Source organism: Oncorhynchus masou, chromosome 31 (genome assembly GCF_036934945.1).
Source record: "Oncorhynchus masou masou isolate Uvic2021 chromosome 31, UVic_Omas_1.1, whole genome shotgun sequence".
In the NCBI taxonomy this organism is placed as follows: Eukaryota; Metazoa; Chordata; class Actinopteri; order Salmoniformes; family Salmonidae; genus Oncorhynchus; species Oncorhynchus masou.
In genome coordinates, this window is record NC_088242.1 from 57419212 (window position 1) to 57443611 (window position 24400).

Sequence of the window (24400 nt, forward strand, 5' to 3'; positions counted from 1 at the left end):
TGGTTGCTGATGTGTATATGGTTGAATCATCTGCATACATGGACACCCATGCATTGTTTAATTCCAGCGGCATGTCATCGGTGAAAAATGTAGAGGGCCTAGACAGCTGCCCTGCAGTACACCACACTTTCCATGTTTGACATTAGAGAAGCTTCCATTAAAGGAAATCCCTTGAGTTATATTAGATATCTATGGTTCTATGATATGGCAGAGGTTTAAAATCCATACACATACGTTTTCTTAACAACCGGTTATGGTCAATAATACCAAAGGCTGCATGGAAATCTAACGGTACAGTGACCACAATCATCTTATTATCAATTTATTTTAAAAAAATCATACGGGCAAAAAAGTATTTAGTCAGCCACCAATTGTGCAAGTTCTCCCATTTAAAAATATGAGAGGCCTGTAATTTTCATCATAGGTATACTTCAACTATGACAGACAAAATGAGAAAAAGAAATCCAGAAAATCACTTTGCAGGGCTCTGGCAGTGGTCCTCCTGCTCCTCCTTGCACAAAGGCGGTGGTAGCGGTCCTGCTGCTGGGTTGTTGCCCTCCTACGGCCTCCTCCGGGTGTACTGGCCTGTCTCCTGGTAGCGCCTTCATTCTCTGGACACTACGCTGACAGACACAGCAAACCTTCTTGCCACAGCTCGCATTGATGTGCCATCCTGGATGAGCTGCACTACCTGAGCCACTTGTGTGGGTTGTAGACTCCAGCTCATGCTACCACTAGAGTGAAAGCACTGCCAGCATTCAAAAGTGACCAAAACATCAGCCAGGAAGCATAGGAACTGAGAAGTGGTCTGTGGTCAACACCTGCAGAACCACTCCTTTATTGGGGGTGTCTTGCTAATTGCCTATAATTTACACCTGTTGTCTATTCCATTTGCACAACAGCATGTGACATTTATTGTCAATCAGTGTTGCTTCCTAAGTGGACAGTTTGATTTCACAGAAGTGTGACTTGGAGTTTCATTGTGTTTAAGTGTTCCCTTTATTTTTTTGAACTGTGTGTGTGTGTCAACCCCTCCCCATAAGCATTCCTGTCTCTTCTATAGATGTTAGAGCAGCAGCAATAAAAGTGTATAACATCAAATTAATTAGTCTCATAAATGTCTATATAAATGTTATTGATTTCATGAACCTTATTTCTAAGGCTAAATATATTGATATGGGATATTTTCATCCTTTTCCTGGGTAGCTTATAAGAGCAAAATATGGAAAAGAAGAATAAACCAGGCAAGAGAAATATGTATGTGTATATGTGTGTGTGTGTGTTCAGCAGTCCATTCATCAATTGGTGTGTGTGTGTGTGCTGCGGGGTTGAAGGGGTTGAAGCTACGAACCCATAGGCTTGGCTCTCTCATCCTTTCCGGACTTTTGAGAGGGAGGGTAGGCTATGAGCCTGTCATAGAAGGTTAAGTAATGTCCCTACGCTCTCTGGCAGCTTTCATGGCTGGGATAAGTTCTTTCCTCTTCTGGCGCACAGCTTCAGGATAGTCCTCGTTGAGGAAGATGTACGTTCCTCTCAAGTTCTTGGCTCTTTCCAGAACAGCTACCTTGTCCTTGAACCTCCAGGAATTTTGACCACTGTGGAGATTCTGCAATTCCATCCACAACCATGTTGTTCCGCTTTGATTGCACCTTGATAACAATGACAGAGAAATCAAATTATCATGGATTCACATACAGAAATTATGTCCTCTCTCAATGACTTACAGGTTGCTTTCATCATGCCATTCTCCTGTTTAACCTCATCGAGCTGACCCTGGGAGATGTGCAAACTGTTCTACAGGTCCTGGACCTCTCTGGTCAGGTCATCCAATATTTTATTAGTTGACTCCACCAGTATTTTGACAACACTTGAAGCTGTTCTTGTTGTAACAACTGCTTGTATAACACTTTTTTTGTTAGTTTAAAAAGATCTTGCACCTGTGATAGACATCACTGTCCTCAACGGTACTCCTGCCTGCTTTGGTCTTTGTCATGGTAGGTTACGCTGTTACTCCCCGCAGTTCCAGACAGGGTAGATCGCTGGGAGGATTGGAAACCAGAACAACAAACAGCAAGGATCTACATTGACACAAGGCCTGGATAATCCGCAGTCCCAGCCACAATGGCTAATCGCATCTCGGGCTGCATTCAAGGCCTCAACCCAGCTAGCTTGATAGGCAGCTAGTCTAGCTGCCTACGCCAAGCAGCTACTCAGACCCGGCCTTGGTCACTATACAGATAGTATCGATCCCAGCAACTGACGCCATCCTCTCTCACACCAACTTCTCTCCCTCTTCTTATCGCATAACTTCAAAGGGCCTAGTGTCTGTTTTTTTATTCTTCTTTCAAATAAGACCTACACAACCAGGTAATGGAAGTTCCTTAGTAATCAGTGACCTTTTTAATTTATCAGTTGAATACAAGGGAGGAACGAAAACCCGCAGCCACTCGGCCCTCTGTACAGTGTGTCAAACTCATTCCACAGTCTTCCCTCTTCACTTGTCAATTAGGTTAATATTGTGGAGTAACTGCAATGTTGTTTATCCATCCTCAGTTATCTATCACAGCCGTTAAACTCTAACTGTTTTAAAGTCAACATTGGCCTTATGGTGAAATCCCTGAGCGGTTTCTTTCCTCTCCGGCAACTGAGTTAGGAAGGACTCCTGTATCTTTGTAGTGAGTGACTGGGTGTATTGATACACCATCCAAAGTTTAATGAATAACTTCACCATGCTCAAAGGGATATACAATGTCTAGTAAAAAAAGCAATCTACCAATAGGTGTCCTTTGCGAGGCATTGAAAAATCTCCCTGGTCATTTGTGGTTGAATCTGTGTTTGAAATTCACTGCTCGACTGAGGGGCCTTACAATTATCTGTATGTTTGGGGTACAGAGATGAGGTAGTCGTATACAAATCATGTTAAACACTATTACACACAGTGTATAGATGCAATATATTATGTAACTCGTTAAGCACATTTTTACTCCTGAACTTATTTAGGTTTGCCATAACAAAGGGGTTGAATACATATTGACTCAATACATTTCAGCTTTTTGATTTTTAATTCATCTGATAAATGTATAAAAATAAACATTCCACTTTGACATTATGGGATGTTGTGTGTAGGTCAGTAACACAAGCATCTACATTTGATAAATTTTAAATTCAGACTAACACACAAAAATATGTGGCAAAAGTAAAGGGGGGTGAATACTTTCTGACGTGTGTGTGTGTGTGTGTATATATACATACATACACACAGTCATGGTCTTATTGGCACCATCAAAGCACACACTGATTGTAGTCTTGTCTATGGTCATGCACTGCCTTTATCTGTCACATGTTATGCTGTTGAAAAATGTGAACAGCGATATTGATTATGTTGTAGACAACACTTCTGTTTAAACTCTAGGTGTGGGATTCATAAATTAGGAACTGTACTATGTGTACTGACCTTTGCGGGCAACAGCTAGGTTTGTCTAAATGGAGAAATGAGAAAGCGAGCATTCTGGTTTGGCTTTCATATTGCACGTCCAATTATGTGTATAAAGCATTTGTACTAACAGTATTAGATACTGATGGCACGGTTGAGCAACTCCACGCCTTGAAATCTTTCCGTCTTACCTAAATAACAAGTGGGTGTTTTATCCTTCATGCGGTGTGAATTTGGCCCGCTCAAATCGTCTTTTATATGTGTGTGTGTGTGTGTGTGTGTGTGTGTGTGTGTGTGTCAAAATGCATGTGAGCTGAGGGGGTGCAGCCGTGGTGACCTCATCACCCTCCCCCCCTCTCTGTGTCACAGGTAGATGTGATTCGACAGTCCATTCTGAATCATATCCTTTTTATGGAAAGGAAATGTGTTTACAATCTGTTTATGACATTGCTATGGGCTGTTGCTAAGGGACTTAGACTTCACCTTTTCAGCTAGTGCAATGCATCTGTTGGTGGGAGTCTGGTGGTGCGGAAAGTATAATGATTATAAAATGCAGCATTAAACCAACGTTTTAATGCTTATCAACAAACCGTTTTAGGGCTAACATTCTCACTCCATAGGGGAAACAACTTTATTAAGGTCTTATAGGAGGTGAACCTTATGCCTCGTCTCTATCTCCCTCCATCCTAGTGACTTTGACTCCCTGAATGAGAAGGACTCGGCCAAGAACAACCAGCTGGCCTTTGACATAGCCGAGCATGAGTTTGGTGTCCAGCCTGTGACCACGGGGAACGAGATGGCTCTGGACCAGGACCCAGACAAGCTTATGATGGTGCTGTACATCTCCAAGCTTTACGAGATGTTCCGCAACTCGCCTGCATCCATCACTGGTAGGCTGCTGTTTTTGGTCATTCTCTCACCACTCTGATGCCTCACGCAGTATAGACTCGAAAACAAGACTCTAGGAAACAGACGTTTGTATTTTGGCAACTTCGGAAAAGGGGGGAAAACAACATTTTTTTGGGGTGAATTCGCTTCAGCACGAAAACTCTCGCAACAAATCATGAGGCAGACATGCCAGAAGGTCGCTATTCGAAACCAAAGTTTGCAGGCAAAACCTTTGCAGTGGTTTTAGTGGAGGTAGTTGATGCAAACTAGCCACTTACGAAATGCAGACATTAACCCTTTGACGCGTACCAACACACGTGTGTGTGTGTGTGTGTGTGTGTGTGTGATCATTCTCCAGTGGTCTCTGCAGCGTACTCTCAAACCAATGCGACTCAGAACATCCAGTTCCGATTGACACAACAGTCAGCGTTTGAGCTGGCAACACTTTTTTTTCACAAACAGTCCTTACAACCTTATGTCCTGAATGTGACCAGTTTATTTTTGGATGCAATGCTCAGACATTCCCAGAAGTTGCGACAGCATAACACAATCATCCAAACCGGAAAATGTACAGTAGGCTACATTAGTCCTTGCGCTGAGAAAAGATTGACCTAACACAAGCGGTCATATTTACAGAACTCTCGGCTGACAGAAACCATAATATGAATTAGCTATAGAAATGACCATTTACAATTCATTGTGTGTCTACCATCATTCACTTCTGGACGTTTACTCATTTTTTTCTATAACATCTTTGGTCTGACAGACTTTTACATGACACCCAGAATGCCTTTTATAATGTCAAAAACCTTGTAACCATAATAGCTGGCAAATATCTTTGCATTATCATCATAATCAGTACAACCTTAAAAGCATTTTACACACGTGTGTAAATTAATCAATGATGCAAGAGCCCGAATGCATCATTTATCACCAGTACTTCAAAATCTGAATAACAGTAAATACATTATGCTCCATATATACATAGTTTTCTACAGTAGAAACACCAACATGATATACAGAAAATAAGGCACTTACTTTGATAGGAACGCACACATGTCCAATGTTATTATTTGTAAGGAGAACAACAATGAAGGCAATGCAAGAGCCTGCCAGAAAATGTGCCAGGGGGAAAAAGTTCATGCTAGACTGTGCAAACATCTGCATAGTTGATCTGGGGAAACACTGGGGATGTACTTGGGCTCTCATCGAAAGAGAAGTTTGTCCGGTTCAGTAAAGCCTCAAACATAAATTGTCCGCAACGGTGAAATGGGCAACTTCTATGCGAATTAATGAGGAGGTGGAACACACACACTCACTTCAAACTGTTGTTGGAAGAAGAAACTTGTTAGAAAATTATTTCAAATTGACAAGTTGAAATATAGCCTGTAGATAATTATCAGGCAGCGTGTGTCTTGGTTTGAGGGCAGCGCTGGTTAACTGTCCTGTTGCATGATAATCACATTTTGGAACAGTGAGTGCATTCTCACATCACAAGTATAACTCACGCTGGGCGCAACCTTTAGAGATATTTGGAACTCATGCGTGAAAAGGCTAAAAATAACCTCTGTGAGCTTTATCTTGCTAGCTACTATTTTTGTATTTTTATTCAAGTGGATAAGGTACTGTTGGCAGTGACAGTTCCTCTGCCAACTGACGTTCTATTAAGTACAGACATGAACGCTGGAACATTTTGAAAATTGTGGGAGGTGACCCGGATGTCTAGGGAGATGGCACACACTAAGGAACAGTTCCTGCAGTAACTCAAGAGTCTGTTTCCTGATGTAATGATGTGGGCTGAGAGTCGGGAAGCAAGTTCAGGGAGTGAGTTTTTTTAAAATAAAAATAAACATAATACAAAACAAACACTAACAGCACACAGACATGAAACAGAAACAATCCCTTATATATGTATATGAGAAGGTAATCAGGGAGGTGATAGTCCAGTCTGACACGCAGGTGTGCGTAACAATGGTAACAGGTGAGCGCCATAACGAGCAGCCTGGTGACCTCGAGGCCGGAGAGGGACCACCCGTGACACCTGAAGCCTCAGAAATTGAAACTCCATGCACAAGGGTTTACGTAATGGGATCCTGAAGTCTGATATGTTAATTAACATTATTAATTTAGATTGAATTAAAAAAATATATACTACATACTATTAACCATAAACTACTCCATAACTGGAGTTTTACTACTCCGGAGGAATGATTTGTTTGCAGGATTGTGAAGGTTAGATTGAGTTTAAGATTGATCCCTTAATGAGGATAGTGTGACCTGAGTGGTTATTACTTTTTTTTCTTTTCCATCTGTCATGATGAGATAAGATTTGCATGTTACCACACTCTCATAACTGACCAGGTTGTGTATGTAAGAAATGCATTCGGGCCCCAGTTCAGGTCATCTCACAGGGCCATGGTAATAATAATGCCTCTATGATCTATAGGGCTGCCTTTTATAGAATACAGTAGGAGTTTATGTTAAATGGCTGACAATTCCTTCACTTAAAATACTAATGATTCAGCCCTACTGACTATTGTAATGCCCTGATAATAGTTTCTGACACTTGGCGATTAATCAAAGGGAATCTGTTTTGAATTCTGGATACTACAGTTTTGGGGGTTTATTTTCACATTACTTTATCTGGTTACCCTCTTGATTTGGCTTGACCTAGGCTTAGAGGGCTGGTTTATAACAGTGTGCGTATTAGAGTATGTCTTGTATCAAAGCACCCATAACATACTGCTATGCTTTGTTACAGGTACAAGGGAAACAGATGAGAACAATGAAGCGACTTCATCGGCGTCTGCACACTCTGTTTACAACTTAATGAACCGAACACAGCCCAAAAAAAGGATCCCAAAGGTACCGTGGGCTCACCCTCTCCTCCTCCTCACCCATCTACAGGCTTTAAAAGGAAAGCATTGCAACAACAAAGGCATCCATGTAAATGTGATTTTTAGCCTACGTAAAGTGTGTCAAAATAGGTGCATGTTTACTTGACAGATGAAAGGAATTCCTATGTGCCAATAAATTACGAGAAGTAATTGAAATGTAGATTAGATAAGGTACTGTATGTGAACAAGACTTATAGACCTAGATAATCTACAAGGCATACTTTCATAATGATTACCCTCACACTCGATAACCTTTGACTGTGACGTGAATGACTGTGAATGAAGTTGTTTTAGGTCTATTTTGTACTACCTTTTCCTCAGGATAACGGGAAGCTGGAGGCGAACGACCCGATGAACAAAAGACGAAGAAAGGGCAGCACCTATTTAGAGGAGGTGTGTTAGTGACTACAACAAGCATATCTCTGTCACCAGTATGGCCTTAGATGCAGCCATTTTAATGTCGATAAAGGGACTGATCATTCATTGTTTTGTCAGTTGTCCTGTCAGAGTGCCCCCCCTGCAGGTGACGGTGGGGAGCAGAATAAAGTGCGCTCAATGGCCACACAGCTACTGGCCAAGTTTGAGGAGAATGTATCGCCTGGAAGTTCCCTGCGCAATAAGGTGAGCAGCTCCAGGTGTACAGTACTCTGACGAGGGGTCAAGGTCCCTGTACACTGCTGTGTAGAGACAATGGGGGGGGGGGGGGCAACAACAACACATTGTAAAGTCACATACAGACAATAAACCGTCGATGGTTACTGTCAGTGCCAATGGTTACTGTATGACTCTTCTGTTGGTTCTCTGATGGTTGATCATATCTGATTTTAGAAATCTGTACTATTGTATAGTACTTTCTGCTGTGTGTGTGTGTGTGTGTGTGTGTGTGTGTGTGGGGGGCAGGGGTTTAATCATACACATGTGTTTTTGTGTTGAAATTTCAGATAATGAAGGCTCTGTGGAACCTACTTGTTCTCTATGGTACATAACATTCTGAGAGAGTTTGGAAATGGATGAAATTCATTTCATAGATCTGCTTTTATGTCTGGGAGAGCACTTATGTCCTTGTATCCAATTCTGCAACATCACTGCCACCATAATCATGTCTGAATAGAGCCCATTGTTTTGTAAGACTGTACAATGGGACAAATCTACCACACCCACAGCCACTACCCTTGGGTACAGTTTGAGTACAAAGTTTTGACGAGGTATAGGTGATGGTCAAGAAAGCTATGAAGAGATTGAAGATGAATTTACTGTATCGTTTTACTTCTACCAATAACATACTTTGAGTATATCGACCGCTATCTTAGTCACACAGTATGATTAGCTACTCCATCGTAAGAAGAGGATGTCCCTGGATTATAGGATTAAAGAAAGCAGGTTGTGCATTTGGAACCTTGATGAAGAAGTGGCTACAGTATAATCTGCCTGTGAAGCCCCATCAAAGGACTGAGTGGCTCTGTCTGATTATGGTGTGGAATACCATAGATATGGTTATGGTGCATATACGATAATGCCAGAGAAACTGGTATTTGGAGGTAAATATTGGCATGGCTGTTATGCCCGATTCAACGTCGAGGGCCGGCAAGCCGTACCAATATATCCTCCAAACACCGGCTTCAAGGGTATAATCGCTTTTATACAACGGGTTACCAACATATTCAAATAATGATTTGCATATTTTCATTCATTTATTCATGCCATTTCATCCTTCCACAAGAGAAGTCCCGACACAAATCTAGGGTTGCTTCCCAAGCCGGCTGGTTCTTCGTTCTATCGGTTCGGTTGCCAGAGACGCGACCCAGTCGTTCGTTCTAAATGTCCCATTGCCATACTGGCTGGCAACGTTCTTATCCCTTGCTTGCTAGCGAGCCAACATAACTTAGAGTCGTGTCAAACAGTGCAGCCAGAATAACAGCAAAGCTGCATTTGCATTTGTTTAAGCTGTTTTTTAGTGACATTTTATTTGGCAACATCCATAATATTGAGCAAATATTGCGCGACTTTGCCTGGGGTATAAAATGTGCTCTCTCGTCAAGACACTGTTGTTCAGAGGAGCTTCAAACTGAAGCTAGAAAGACTGCAAACTTGCTGCACTTCGTTTTTGTTTCGTCTGTTTATTGATAGCATCATTTTTATGGATATATACAAAGAACTGACTCATGATTTCGACTGGCTGAAAAAAGCAGACAGCAAGGTTTATACAAATCTCTGCTGTTAAAGTAAATGTTAGTTTAAAAAGCAGAATTTTTTTTTTTTTTTTATAGTGCAGATCAAGTTTTAGAAATTACCTGTCTGGGCTGAAGAGACAGTGGATTGCTCCGTCAGATGGAACAGAGTAAATAGGCATTTTAACGTCATAGATTTAGCCTGTGGTAACTTGTGGAATAGACACCGGATGGAATGTGGTTTTAACCAATCAGGATCAGACCCATCACACTTTATGCAATGAGTGGATGATGGCAGGGTGTGGTTTTGAAACAAATCATTCTGCACTATTTTTTTTCTCCTATTCCTCCTGCTCGTCCTTCCCTTCCTGCCTCATCTCGTGTCTGCTGCTCTGTCAGTCTGATTTGAACTCCGACTCTGATTCAAGCCGTCCTTCATCTCCTCCTCTGGATATGATGGAGAACCCTCGCTTCGCTAAGCCCAAGAAACAGCCCCTTCCCTCGCCTCCACCCCTACGCCCCAAGTGGCAGGTACAGTCACGTCAATCTGGTGTGTGTTGAGACCATGAAGGGTCAGCCGCTGCATCATAAACTCAATAAATCCCCTCCCCCTAGCATAGGCCCTATGTTAACAAAAGAACCAATAGTCTTCTAGACATTGAAAAGACACCCCTTTAACGTCACCCTGGAGGTTCGCCCTCTACTGGTTGGAGGTCCGTGCTGCTTTACACATTGCTTTGTGTGTATATCTGCTTTCAGCCGTCCATCTATATGCGACTCTTAGAAGAGCCTGCAGCTATGGCGCAACCGACTCCCCTTCACGTTCCAACAAGGTCCTGGAGTCCTCCCCCACGTGATGATCAAACACAGGCCTCTCCGTGCGCAGACTTGGTGCAGCAGAGAGTGTGGATTCCACACACTGAAACCCCAGATGACGTAGATTACCCAGAACAACCTTCTCCTGGCCCCACAGGGAAGGGCCTAGAGAAGCTGGAGCGAAAGATGAGCCAGGTGACAATGAGCCTCCATTATATCTGTCTGGAAACACCATGTTAGCCCCATTCACAGCTATGCCTTACTTCTGCACTCTCAGAATATTTTTTTTTTGTTTGCGTGGAAATAGATTTTTATGCCCATTCAAAACAGTAAATACACATGCGCCTTAGCCACAAAAGTCTAGCAGACAGCACAACTCGGCAACAAAAGCAGAATTGTTCAAAAGATACAAAATTGCCATACCCCACACCATCAGCTTTACGGATTATGTTTGCTGTTCAGTATTTATTTGCCAACTTCCTGCAGTTTCACACTTGCTTTTCTTTCCTTTCCTTGTTGCTGTTCTAAAGAAAAAAGTGCAAACCGTAACTACCGGGGAATTTAACAGGAAGAGTATAAAGGAGAGAGCTGTGCTTCTGCGTTCTATGTTTCCTGAGTCCGAAACTCCTCTAGTGAAAGAGTATAAGGTGAAAGTGTAGCGCCTGCCTGCCTGCCTGCCTGCCTGCCTGCCTGTCTAACTCCATCTAAGGAAATGAGGCACAGTATGTTTGACCCTGTACACAAGTTCTGTTTGACCGTCTCAGACTGTTTAGAAGGATGCAATGTCACCAGTCAAACCTACTCTCATTTTACTGAGAGTGGAGCATGTTTTTAAAGGCTGGTAAACAGCTTGGTAATCCCTTTTAAATCCATTTGTTGGCAGAGGTTGTTTTCTTGCAGCATGTCTTGTTTCCATGGTGTTACAGCTCTGCGAATTAAAGGTCAGGTGACTTCTCTCTGCATGATGAAAGTGGTCCGTGATGATACTAATGAGTGAACATTCATATCTTCATTAAAGAGATAAAGGTTTGAGCTGTTGAATATTTCTCTGACCAATTGTTCCTCTCCTACTTATATTCAGCTTGCATCTCCTCAGTATTTTGGGGGTGGGATATGAAGAGCTAGAGATTTTGGAGATTGCTCTCATTTCTGATATGAACCCTTTTTTTCTACAGACAGATCGATCTGCCTTTGTTCCTAAAATCACTTCAATACACCCTGTCCCTGAACCGTCTGCTCTGTCTTGCGTCTCTTCTCTTACCCCAACATCTCCTGTGCATCATTACAAGGTGAAAACGACTGCCGCTTGCAGTACCTTGTGGTCCTGACCAGCCCAACCCTAAGAAAATATCAGCTCACTCTGACAATGTTTTTTTAATGGTTTTAGTGCGATGGAAGTGCTGCATCAAGTAGACTCATTCAAACGCCAATCGAATGTCCTGTGAGTTATCAAGCTGAACCCTTCAAGCCTGACATGTCTGCCGAACAGGTACCAGTAATTTGAAATGCATTTGAAGTATAAGAATAGTAGAAAGACTCAACTCACTCCAGCCATGTTGTTGGTTTTAGTGCAACGGGAATGCTACGTTAAGTAGACTCCTTCAAAAGTCAATCGATCGACACGAAAGCTGTCATTCTGAACCCTTCAAACCTGACAAACAAGTTTCAGTAAAAATAAAACTCATTTGTAAAAATAGAAGAAAAAAAAGACTTACTTCAACTCACTGTATTTTTGATAATTTAAGTGCAATGGGAGTGCTGGATCAAGTATTCAAAAGCCAATCATTCGATTTGAGAGTTACGAAGCTGGCCCTTTAAAGTCCACCGAACAGGTATCAGTAAAATTCTCACTCTACATTTGACATGAGAGAACAGAAGACACTGTTGTATCAGCTCACTCTGACATCATCATTTATTTAGCTTTTAGTGCAATGGGAATGCTAAGTCTCTAGTAGAATAATTAGATCGGAGCGTTATCAAGCTGAACCCTTAGTCTGCCCAACGGGTATCGGTAAAAATTTGAAATGTAAAAAGTAGAAGCTTCTTAGAGTGTACATATATATATTAAATCAGCTCACTTTAACCATGTTTTTATTGGTTTTAGTGCAATGGGAGTGCTGCACCAAGCGTAATGATAAAAAAAACAATTGATCAATCTGAACGCTATCCTGCTGAGCCCTCTATGCCTGCCAAACAGGTAGGAGTAACAACTTTCTGCATCTCCTCTCATGTCTGAGTAGAAATGTCTTTCTTTTCCTTCATCTATACTATTCTGATCCTTACTTTTTCTGTTTCCTTTTCTCTTTTTTCCCCCCTTTTAATTTCTCTTGTCTTTGTGCGGCTCCCTCCCTCTACCTCTGACTGGGTTCTGTTAGAGGACAGTTGGGAAGGTCTCTTCTCACATAGGCGCTAGGGCTGAAACTCTAGCCATCCTTTATGAAACTGACCACAGGCCAAATGCCTTGCCGGTAAGCACAGTGTGACTAACGATTATGTTTGTGCCAACACAGCCCAGTGGGAATATACATCACAAGACATATATACACACACACACACACACACACACACAAAAGTGGGCTCTATATCTATTACCACCCCAAGCTTCAGGAGTTTTGGTAACCTTCTAAACATCAATCAAGTCATGTCTTGCTTCAGGATACTACATCTGTTATTAGTAGGAAAGATAATCCTGTTCACTGTAAAACATTCTGACCTGAATCTTACTGGGACTTCTCCAGTCATGAGCCATGGTGTTTTGTGTGAAGGGCCTTCAGGGGCCACGGCAGTAGTAACTCCATGCACTCATGTGGGTGCCTGTTCACAGTGTTTGGCCCCACTTCAGGTCTTCAGGTCGAGAGCAGTGAACAGCATTTTGCTTTGCCTCACTATGCAGGCAAAGCGAACTGCAATCTTGTGTAGAGCTTTGTGAAACCAATGTATTTGACTAGTTAGTTCTCTGCTATGGTCCCAAGAATTGTTGATTCATCTCTGTTGATTCATGATCATCCTCACTGGACTGGAGAAATGCCCTACTAATGACACATTAGTAAAAACGTTCCCATTCCATGTTTTATTACTCAGCTACAGTTGCACTAGTTCCATGTCACTGCCTGCCTTAACATCCACGTTATGGTTAGGTGTTGAGACTTGTTAAGTGGTCACACCACCACTTAATATTGTACACCGTTAGAAGAAAGGGTGCTATATAAATTCAGCAAAAAAAGAAACGTCCTCTCACTGTCAACTGCGTTTATTTTCAGCAAACTTAACGTGTAAATATTTGTATGAACATAACAAGATTCAACAACTGAAACAAACTGAGCAAGTTCCACAGACCTATGGTCACTTATGTGACATAGGAATAATATGTCCCTGAACAAAGGGGGGGATCAAAAGTAAGTCAGTGTCTGGTGTGGCCACCAGCTGCATTAAGTACTGCAGTGCCTCTCCTCCTCATGGACTGCACCAACTTTGCCAGTTCTTGCTGTGAGATGTTACCCCACTCTTCCACCAAGGCACCGGCCAGTTCCCAGACATTTCTGGGGGGGAATGACCCTAGCCTTCACCCTCTGATCCAACAGGTCCCAGATGTGCTCAATGAGATTGAGATCCGAGCTCTTCGCTGGCCATGGCAGAACTCTGACATTCCTGTCTTGCAGGAAGTCGCACACAGCACATGCAGTATGGTTGGTGGCATTGTCATGCTGGAGGGTCATGTCAGAATGAGCCTGCAGAAAGGGTACCACATGAGGGTAATGCAGTGTTGAGATTTCCTGCAATGACAACAAGCTTAGTCCGATGATGCTGTGACACACCACCCCAGACCATGACGGACCCTCCAAATCGATCCCGCTCCAGAGTACAGGCCTTGGTGTAACGTTCATTCCTTCGACGATAAACGCAAATCCGAATGTCACTCCTGGAGGGGGGAAAAAAGTGCTCAGTGCAGTCCTGTCTGGTCCAGCGATGGTGGGTTTGTGCCCATAGGCAACGTTGTTGCCGGTGATGCTTGGTGAGGACCTGCCTTACAACAGGCCTACAAGCCCTCAGTCCAGCCTCTCTCAGCCTATTGCGCACAGTCTGAGCACTGATGGAGGGATTGTGCGTTCCTGGTCTAACTCAGTTGTTGCCATCCTGTACCTGTCCCGCAGGTGTGATGTTTGTACATGATGTGCAAATCATGTTCAGGTGTTACACGTGGTCTGCCACTGCGAGGATGATCAGTTGTCCATCCTGTCTCCCTGTAGCACTGTCTTAGGTGTCTCACAGTGCTGACAATGAAATGTATTGCCCTGGCCACATCTGCAGTCCTCATGCCTCCTTGCAGCATGCCTAAGGCACGTTCACGCAGATGAGCAGGGACCATGGGCATCTTTCTTTTGGTGTTTTTCAGAGTCAGTAGAAAAGTTTTCACAACTGTGACCTAAATTGCCTATCATTTGTAAGCTGTTAGTGTCTTAACGACCGTTCCACAGGTGCAGGTTCATGAATTGTTTATGGTTCATTGAACAAGCATGGAAAACGGTGTTTAAACCCTTTTGAAATGAAGATCTGGGAAGTTATTTGGAATTTTACTAATTATCTTTTGAAAGACAGGGTCCTGAAAGAGGGACATTATTTTTTTGCTGAGTTTAGAACCAACAATGCTCAATGACTCATTTCATATGGCCCTCAACCACCCTCATTGTTAGCAGTAGACGACTACAGTAACAGCTTGCCTATTACGTTGTTCTCACGGTATCACTAACCAGCTGCTGTTGTCTGTCTCCTGACAGTGTATCGTGCGGAAGGAGTTCCCTCAGAACCTGGGAGGCAGTGACACGTGTCACTTCTGCTCCAAGCGTGTGTACGTGATGGAGCGACTCAGCGCTGAGGGCCACTTCTTCCACAGGGAGTGTTTCCGCTGTGACGTCTGCAGCTCCACACTACGCCTGGGAGGACACGCCTACGACTCCCAACACGGCATGATGCTGACACACCGACACCAGCCCCTCTCCCACCTGGGGACAGAAGCTGTTTGTGAATTAATTTGATATTTAGTGTCAGCCGGCATGTGTTTTTACAGTGTTTTGTGTTTCAGGCAAGTTTTACTGCAAGCCTCATTATTCTCAGCGTCGGTCCAGCCTACAAAGTTCAAGCAAGTTCCTGAGGAGAACGGTAAACAGATTTCAGTAACAGCAAACATAAACACAGCCATTTTTACTATTCATGTTATTTTTTTATTTTAATGTGTTTTACGTGGTCTGATTTCAATTGTATGTTGTCTATCACACGCAGGAGGACCAGGAACGTCTGACGTCTTCGCCGGACCGGAGTGACCCCTACTCGGCCACAGACAGCCTGCAGAGCCAGCCCTCAGGTACCCTGAGTTCCTTCCTTAGGAGAAGCCTGCGTTGGCCGCTGCACGCGGGCCGGGCAGTGTGTTGGACGCCCTGCCAGCTGGCCCGCTGGGTGCATGTGGCGGTTGGCCAGGCAGGGCTCCACCTCATAGACCACTCAGAGGACTACGGCTTCCTGTACGAGCTGCTGAGTCTGGGCATGCCCCTACTGAGCATACTGCACGAGCTCCTGGGCCAGATGTACATGGAGGCTGAGCCAGCCTGAGCCTCAGCCTACTGCACTAAGCTCAGCAGCACCTAGGCCTCAGGCTCACCTAGAGGGGGCAGAGACTGGTGCCTCTGGGTCTCATGGACTTAATGATGCACTTGTACTGTACTCGCTGCTAAAGCACAGGCACTTGCTTCAGTCTGTACAGTACTCTATGCAGACTGGTTCAATTTCAAAAGTCTTATTTGTTCTTCCATGATTATGATTTGATGCCGAGAAACAAATCTGTTTGTTCATCAAAGTATTATAGCAAGTGTGACACGTGGCCCTTAGCATTTGAGGTCATGCATCCTTTCAATTGCTTAATCTTTTATTTCAGTATTCCCATGCTTATGTTTGGGTTCAACTTTTATTTTTAACTCCAAAGTAATCCAAAAAAAGGATCCACTAAAAGCACTTGAGTTGGAGGGGCTGCTAAGGCCTCTGCGTTGTGCCTGGTGTGCTTGTGATGTGGGAAGTTAGAGAACGAAGTCCTGCTATGCTTCTTGAACTGCACTGCTATATTGCACATGTGCAATGGAAATGCCAAACAGTATTTATTTTCTGACAATAGTTTTTTTTCTATTATTAAGATGATTCTGGAGACTATTTTGTTATTTTTTTTAATGTGTACATTTTTGGTTTTAGAACAGCTTTCGCACAGTATTATTTTTGATTTGTCTCGGCCGTTTAATGGACATTTGATTTTAGATGTATCTGTTTGAAAAACGGATTGTTATTGTTGTAAAATATTAGGGAAGTGGGGTAGAAACGGATGTCTGGAAAGACAGAGGATTCTAATTTTTACTTCCTACACCAGGTACTGTAGCAAATTCTTCCAAAAATATATTTTTATTTAAAATATTTAGTTATAGTTTTTTTGCTTTTGTTGCTGGTATCAAAAGCCTTGGATTTAATGCACATTTCTGCACATATTCTAAGATATTAATTATCACAAATGTTTGTGCTGATGTGTTGTAGATGTTCAATCAATAGCTTGTTCCAGTAGTACAGTATTATTATCTGTTATGGTACAATGATGCCACAAAGCTTTTATTTAATTTGTGATTCTAAGTACTTGTGTCTTCTGTTTTCCCTTCCATATATCCCCATTTTCATTCCTCCATTATTTATTTCACTTCATATGTAGTTTCCAATGCTGCAACCTCTGATTGGCTGAATTGTGGCTGCAGGAAGGTGATGTGGCTGCTTGGGTCACGTGATCAATAGTGTTGCTTTGCATTAGCTGCCTTCATAGCTCTTCTTAACCACACATGTGCTATTCATGTTGAAAACTAGGCATGGGTCCTGTGTATGACGAGTTAATTTAGTTAGCCACACATTTTGTTTGTTAATTGACGCATGTCTCGAAAGCCTTCCATTCCTCCAAGCTAACCCACATGCTCAAGGTCCGCATGCCCCTACGTTTTTGGCATGCAGTTTTTTCAACCCATCTGACACATGATAACCTCCCTGTCTCTACTCTGTATGTCCCCTTGTGATTCTCTGTTGCAGAAGGTGGTTACCTCTCAGAAACCTTCTCAAAGGCTCTCTCATGTTCCTCCTAATACACAAAGCTGAGCTCATTGCGCTTGAGAGGATCCTATTTTTTTGGGGGGGGGGGCACAATTCTGCATGTCAGCTCCAGAATATTTTGTTGTACATTTTAGTTGTTTAATCATTTGTTTGCTACCTTGTATTTTTCCATAGTGAATAAACGGGTTGCTTAATTTATGCTATTTAAAGCTGTAAGTATAAATAAATTGATTTGATCACAGAAGTTACTTGCTTCCTCTTTTTTTTTTTTTTTTTTAACTTGCAAAATCTACCAGCTATCATCCATGGCTTAAGCTGTTAAAGATTTGCTGTTTACAGTTGTCATATAGCATTTCATGGTTGATCCATTACATTTATAACATTCTCACAGCTTTCAAATTAACAGCAGAATTAACTATTTAAATATTAAAGACTTCGGGGGGGGGGAATATATATACAGTGGGGCAAAAAAGTATTTAGTCAGCCACCAATTGTGCAAGTTCTCCCACTTAAAGAGATGAGGCCTGTAATATTCATCATAGGTACACTTCAACTATGACAGACAAAATGAGAAAAGAAAATCATATTGTAGGATTTTTAATGAATTTATTTGCAAATTATGGTGGAAAATAAGTATTTGGTTACCTACAACAAGCAAGATTTCTGGCTCTCACAGACCTGTAACTTCGTCTTTAAGAGGCTCCTCTGTCCTCCACTCGTTACCTGTATTAATGGCACCTGTTTGAACTTGTTACCAGTATAAAAGACACCTGTCCACAACCTCAAACAGTCACACTCCAAACTCTGCTATTGCCAAGACCAAAGAGCTGTCAAAGGACACCAGAAACAAAATTGTAGACCTGCACCAGGCTAGGAAGACTGAATAAGCAATAGGTAAGCAGCTTGGTTTGAAGAAATCAACTTTGGGAGCAATTATTAGGAAATGGAAGACATACAAGACCACTGATAATCTCCCTCGATCTGGGGCTCCACGCAAGATCTCACCCCGTGGGGTCAAAATGATCACAAGAACGGTGAGCAAAAATCCCAGAACCACACGGGGGGACCTAGTGAATGACCTGCAGAGAGCTGGGACCAAAGTAACAAAGCCTACCATCAGTAACGCACTACGCCGCCAGGGACTCAAATCCTGCAGTGCCAGACGTGTCCCCCTGCTTAAGCCAGTACATGTCCAGGTCTGTCTGAAGTTTGCTAGAGAGCATTTGGATGATCCAGAAGAAGATTGGGAGAATGTCAGATGAAACCAAAAATATAACTTTTTGGTAAACTCAACTTGTTGTGTTTGGAGGACAAGGAATGCTGAGTTGCATCCAAAGAACACCATACCTACTGTGAAGCATGGGGGTGGAAACATCATGCTTTGGGGCTGTTTTTCTGCAAAGGGACCAGGACGACTGATCCGTGTAAAGGAAAGAATGAATGAGGCCATGTATCGTGAGATTTTGAGTGAAAACCTCCTTCCATCAGCAACGGCATTGAAGATGAAACGTGGCTGGGTCTTTCAGCATGACAATGATCCCAAACACACCGCCCGGGCAACGAAGAAGTGACTTCGTAAGAAGTATTTCAAGATCATGGAGTGGCCTAGCCAGTCTCCAGATCTCAACCCCATAGAAAATCTTTGGAGGGAGTAGAAAGTCCGTGTTGCCCAGCAACAGCCCCCAAACATCACTGCTCTAGAGGAGATCTGCATGGAGGAATGGGCCAAAATACCAGCAACAGTGTGTGAAAACCTTGTGAAGACTTACAGAAAACGTTTGACCTCTGTCATTGCCAACAAAGGGTATATAACAAAGTATTGAGAAACTTTTATTGACCAAATACTTATTTTCCACCATAATTTGCAAATTCATTAAAAATCCTACAATGTGATTTTCTGGATTTTTTTTCTTCTAATTTTTTCTGTCATAGTTGAAGTGTACCTATGATGAAGATTACAGGCCTCATCTTTTTAAGTGGGAGAACTTGCACAATTGGTGGCTGAGTAAATACTTTTTTGCCCCACTGTATATATGTTTTGCACCAGCTGCCTCACATTAATAACCCTGTTAAAGGCATAACCTCTGTTCACAAAAAAAATTGTCATTTGTTGACTGGCACATTCCCATGCGCATAACCACTTCTGATATTTGTTTTTATCCAAATAGCACAGTCACTGTCACAACAACAAATGATACATTAGACCTAATACAATAGTGCTTCAACTATGAACTTAAATCAAATAATAGTAATAGACCATTGCACGTATCCTTTCACTTTATGGCTTTGTCTTTAGGGTCTTTCTCATCTTTCCTGTTGGGTCACCTCTGGGTCAAATCTGGTCTGCATTATAAGAGTTCTCGCTTATAATTAATTTACAAGTGGTGCTTTTCTGTTATTCTGCATTGGAATCCTAACCATAAATCTGACAATCAATGTTTGGGGGAATTACCATATAGGTTATCGTTCATGTATGTGTGTTGAAGCTGTGTTGCCTCGATAATCACACCCGCTTCCACAATATACTACACAACCAAACCAATCCATTCGGGTGATTCCAATACTGAGCATGCCCCATATATTTATGTATAAATCTAGATAATGTTTGTATAGGTTTTTTTTTAAATTTTCTTTATGGTTAGCAAATGTAATTAAACTAATCGGAGGAACTTCTCAAGAGAATGTATAAAACAATGTCAATATGGCTTCAGTTTAGTTCTGTAAGTAATCGGCTAGCTGAATTCTCCCTGTAATGTTTCATGTCACATGGTTGGTTTCAAATGTTTAACATGCTTTTCCAAAGTCTCAGTTTATACCTGTATATACAGGTGACTTCCAAAATAAAGGAAATGCCAACATAGTGTCTCAATAGAGCGTTGGGACACCACGAGCCAGAACAGCTTCAATGTGCCTTGGCACAGAGTTCCAGACACTTGTAGAATCTATCGGATGGATGCGACATCATTCTTCCTTCATAAAATTCCATTATTTGGTGTTTTGTTGGTGGAAAATGCTGTCTCAGGTGTCGCTCCAGAATCTCAATTTAGTTGGGTGACAGACTCCCATGACATATGGTTGACATTGTTTTCATGCTCATCAACCCATTCAGTGACCACTCGTGCCCTGTGGATCGGGGCATTGTCCTTCCTAGGGGATCATAGCCATGGTAGCCAAAATAATGGTTCTGACTAGGTGGAATACAGCTACGACCGTGACTTTCGTAGCAGGTTAGGAAAACTTACACAATAGGTTAGGAGAATTAACGTAGCATGTTAGGAAGAACGAGGTTAAAGTTAGCTAAACTGCTCTCCTAACCTGCAACGAAAAGTAAATTCCGGTCATCGCTATACTCCATCTAGTTACAATGCCCAGCATTTTTATACATGACCCGAAGCATGATGGAATGTTACCACACCTGTGTGGAAGCACATGCTTTTAATATACTTTGTATCCCTCATTTACTCAAGTGTTTCCATTATTTTGGCATTTAACTCTATAAAATGTATAGATGAGACTTCACTGCATAATGACTCATGCAAATATACACTGAGGATACTTAAGCAATAAGGCCAGAGGAGGTGTGGTATATGGCCAAATACCATGGCTAAGGGTTGTTCTTAGGCACGACGCAATGCAGAGTGCCTGGACACAGCCCTTAGCCGTGGTATAGTGGCCATATACCACAAACCCCGAGGTGCCTTATTGCTATTATAAACTGGTTACCAATGTAATTAGAGTAGTAATAATACGTGTTTTGTCATACCCATGGTATACGGTCTGATATACCACAGCTGTCAGCCAATCAGCATTCAGGGCTCAGACCACCCAGTTTATAATAAACATTAGGAAGACCTTCATAATATTGAGAACAGCCTCAATTCGTCGGACATGAGCTCTACAAGGTGTCAAAAGCATTCCACAGGGATGCTGGCCCATGTTGACTCCAATGCTTCCCTCAGTTGTCAAGTTGGTTGGATGTCCTTTGGTTGGTGGGCCAGTCTTGATACACACAGGAAACTGTTGAGCGTTAAAAACCCAGCAGTGTTTCAGTTCTTGACCCAAACCAGTGTGCCTGGCACTTGCTAGCATACCCCATTCAAAGGCACTTAAATATGTTGTCTTGCTCATTCCCCCTCTGAATGGCACACATACACAATCCATGTCTCAAGGCTTAAAAATCCTTCTTTAACCTCTCTCCTCCCCTTCATCTCAATTGATTTGAAGTGGATGTAACAAGTTAAATCAATAAGAGATCATAGCTTTCACCTGGATTCACCTTGACAGTCTATGTCATGGAAAGAGCAGGTGTCCTTTAATGTTTTATATACTCGGTGTATAAAGTAAGGTCAAATGTTAGTTGTTACCATAGCAATAATGCAACCTGGGACTGTGTACTAGGCAGTTAGAAAAGAGCCAGACGTAATTACACGTAGTAAGAGTAGTCGTGTTCCAAAAAAGCTTAGTCACCAAAGATATTCTTGTTTGTTTATAGTAAACTTAGTGTCATAAATAGCTATACTAAATCTGGCAGAATGTATAACCTAATAAGATGGGTTTGTTTACAGGGCATCACTACAGATACACGGGCCTGTTGAATGGACTGTACACCTGCATGGTGCCTGAAGTGGCAGAGGAGGAGGCCGTGGACCTGGACATGCCTGACTCCAACAGGACGTGAGTCCACTAGTACAGCACAATGCTCAGAATGTGTCCTTGTTCACAATCCAAATGGATATTTGCCATTTGCTCGTTGTGTCTGTTGTCTATGACCATTTGCAGTGCCGACTCGGAGAAACAGGACAACTTGAATACTTCTCTCCGACCACAAGATTCTGCACAAGAGAAGAAAGGTGTGCAGGTCTCCCTGACATTCGCCACCATGAGAAACACATTGGCCTTCTGATTTTTCCCTAGCTACAGCGATCGCTCTTTCCCTATTCTCACCGTCCACAGCCTTGGCCTTGTAGCAGCCTAACTTCTCTCCCAGGATCATTACAGACATCAGTCTGGATGTCGGGAGCATGTAGGAAATGATTCCATCCGTTTAGTGATTTAGCCCTAGTCCTGTGGGATATAGACATAGTTTATTATGCTCTGAGTGAGTTAGGAGCACCTCACCATACGTTGTTCCCCCAAGTGTGAGACTCCCACTCCTCCAGTTAAGGCTCTGAAATCTGGGTGGGGCAGACAAAGCCATTCTCCCTTATTAATTGAATAGTTGTCTTGGCATGGGGAGCCCTGAGCACTGTGAATGGCCTGAACATTCTGTTCGGCTACACGGATAGGGCTGTCTGTTGGCTGTCTATAGACCACATCTGTTCTGTTCTCCACGCTACATTGGCCGGGCTCAGTTATAGGTTTGTTACGACACCCCATGGCTGAGTTGGAGGAACTCTGGAACGAGGTCTCCTCATTGGCTTGGTTCACATGTACATTCAGAACTATACTGTAGCATCGTTTATCATTGTTGTGTGACAGACATCCTGTTCAAATGTGTTGGCACAGATCAGTACTGTGTGTGGCATGTGTTCCTTATTACGTATTCTCTCCCTCTCCTACCCACACCTGTAGAACCTTCCGGTTCCAATTCATCTCTCATGTCTGGGAACAGCCGATGGAAGAGGAAGATCCGTGCTAGTGAGTAGACTATCTGCTGTTGACAATCTGACATGAACCTTATACATTATCTGGCCTATCCATCACCCCCTGTCCTTATCATACAGGCATAATCTCACCCCTTTTTATGCCCTACTGTGGCTTTACTAGCTCTGTGATGTTTGTGCTTTGTAGAAGTGTTGTAAAGAGCTGTTGCAGTTAGGGGTCTACGAAGCGCACTTCATGCCTTTTTAAGAATCCCAATGGGTCATTGACCTTCAACTCTCTCGCTGTCAATGCAGTAGTGAGCTATACTTCTAGCGGGCTCTCCCTGGAGTTTGTATATACCAACTCGTCATCCATTTTATGGAGTTAGACCTGAACGACTGTAAAGCCCCATGGTTCAATAGAGCAAGATAGTGGAGATTAAAATCCAATCGGACCACTAATGACTTTCTACTGATGGATATAAGGTTTATCGTCTTTAAGCCGGTGACATGCAAGAAAAACAGGCAAATTAGTGAGAAGACCTGAGTGTCAGAGCTGTTCTCTCCACACTAGAGGGAGCTGCTGATCTCTGGGCAAAAGAGTTTTAATATTAGTTTTTATCTGGCGTTGTCTACAATTGAATGAGATTAGATTAGTGTTTAGAAAAAGGTCATTTTTCGGGATAAACAACATAAATGTGCTCTCTTGCTGATGAAACGCAATAATTCTGGTTTCCTCAACTCTTTTGAACCATAAGGGTTTTGCATACATTATTTGAAAATTTCCCACATGATTGGTCATTCATGCGTGATGACCCTAATGTTATGCACAATGACAACACAGCATATGCATGTCAATGTGAATGCATCCGAGTTGTGTGTTAGTCTGTAGTCTGATCTACAGCACTGTGCTGCTGTATGAGCTCTGATGAATGTATGTTATCTATACTAAACAAAAATATAAACACAACATGTAAAGTGTTGGTCTCAGGTTTCATGAGCTGAAATAAAAGATCCCAGAAATGTTCCATGCGCACAAAAAGCTTACGTCTCCAATTTTGTGCATATATTTCTTTACATCCCTGTCCGTGAGCATTTCTCCTCTGCCAAGATAATCCATCCATCTGACAGGTGTGGCATATCAAGAAGTTGATTAAACAGCATGCTCATTACACAGGTGCACCTTGTGCTGGGGAAAATAAAAGGCCACTCTAAAATGTGCAGTTTTGTCACACAACACAATGCCACAGATGTCTCAAGTTTTGAGGGAGGGTACAATTGGCATGCTGACTGCAGGAACTGGCAACAGCCATGGTGGACGAGGTTTGAATGTTAATTTCTCTACCATAAGCCGCATCCAACGTTGTTTTAGAGAATTTGGCAGCACATCCAACTGGCCTCGCAAACCACAGACGACGTGTAACCACGCCAGCCCAGGACCTCCACATCCGGCTTCTTTATCTGCGGGATCGTCTGAGACCCACCCATTGCTGC

At 42.6% G+C, this 24400-nt stretch overlaps 1 protein-coding gene across 10 annotated transcripts in view; it reads left to right on the forward strand.

The window, feature by feature from the left end:
- LOC135524164 (F-actin-monooxygenase mical2b-like) overlaps window positions 1-24400 on the forward strand; it is an 84899-nt gene that overhangs the window by 49620 nt on the left and 10879 nt on the right. For 4 of the 10 annotated variants that reach the window (XM_064951425.1, XM_064951426.1, XM_064951427.1 and 1 more), the window contains exons 13-27: window positions 4124-4323; window positions 7083-7186; window positions 7540-7611; window positions 7714-7839; window positions 11378-11491; window positions 11590-11691; window positions 11948-12034; window positions 12307-12399; window positions 12578-12670; window positions 14978-15164; window positions 15283-15359; window positions 15480-15561; window positions 21890-21998; window positions 22104-22174; window positions 22896-22961. In XM_064951425.1, the coding sequence (XP_064807497.1) occupies window positions 4124-4323; window positions 7083-7186; window positions 7540-7611; window positions 7714-7839; window positions 11378-11491; window positions 11590-11691; window positions 11948-12034; window positions 12307-12399; window positions 12578-12670; window positions 14978-15164; window positions 15283-15359; window positions 15480-15561; window positions 21890-21998; window positions 22104-22174; window positions 22896-22961 (1583 nt within the window). The remainder of the gene's footprint in view (window positions 1-4123; window positions 4324-7082; window positions 7187-7539; window positions 7612-7713; window positions 7840-11377; window positions 11492-11589; window positions 11692-11947; window positions 12035-12306; window positions 12400-12577; window positions 12671-14977; window positions 15165-15282; window positions 15360-15479; window positions 15562-21889; window positions 21999-22103; window positions 22175-22895; window positions 22962-24400) is intronic. The other 6 variants (XR_010452912.1, XR_010452913.1, XR_010452914.1 and 3 more) reach the window with 4 other exon arrangements.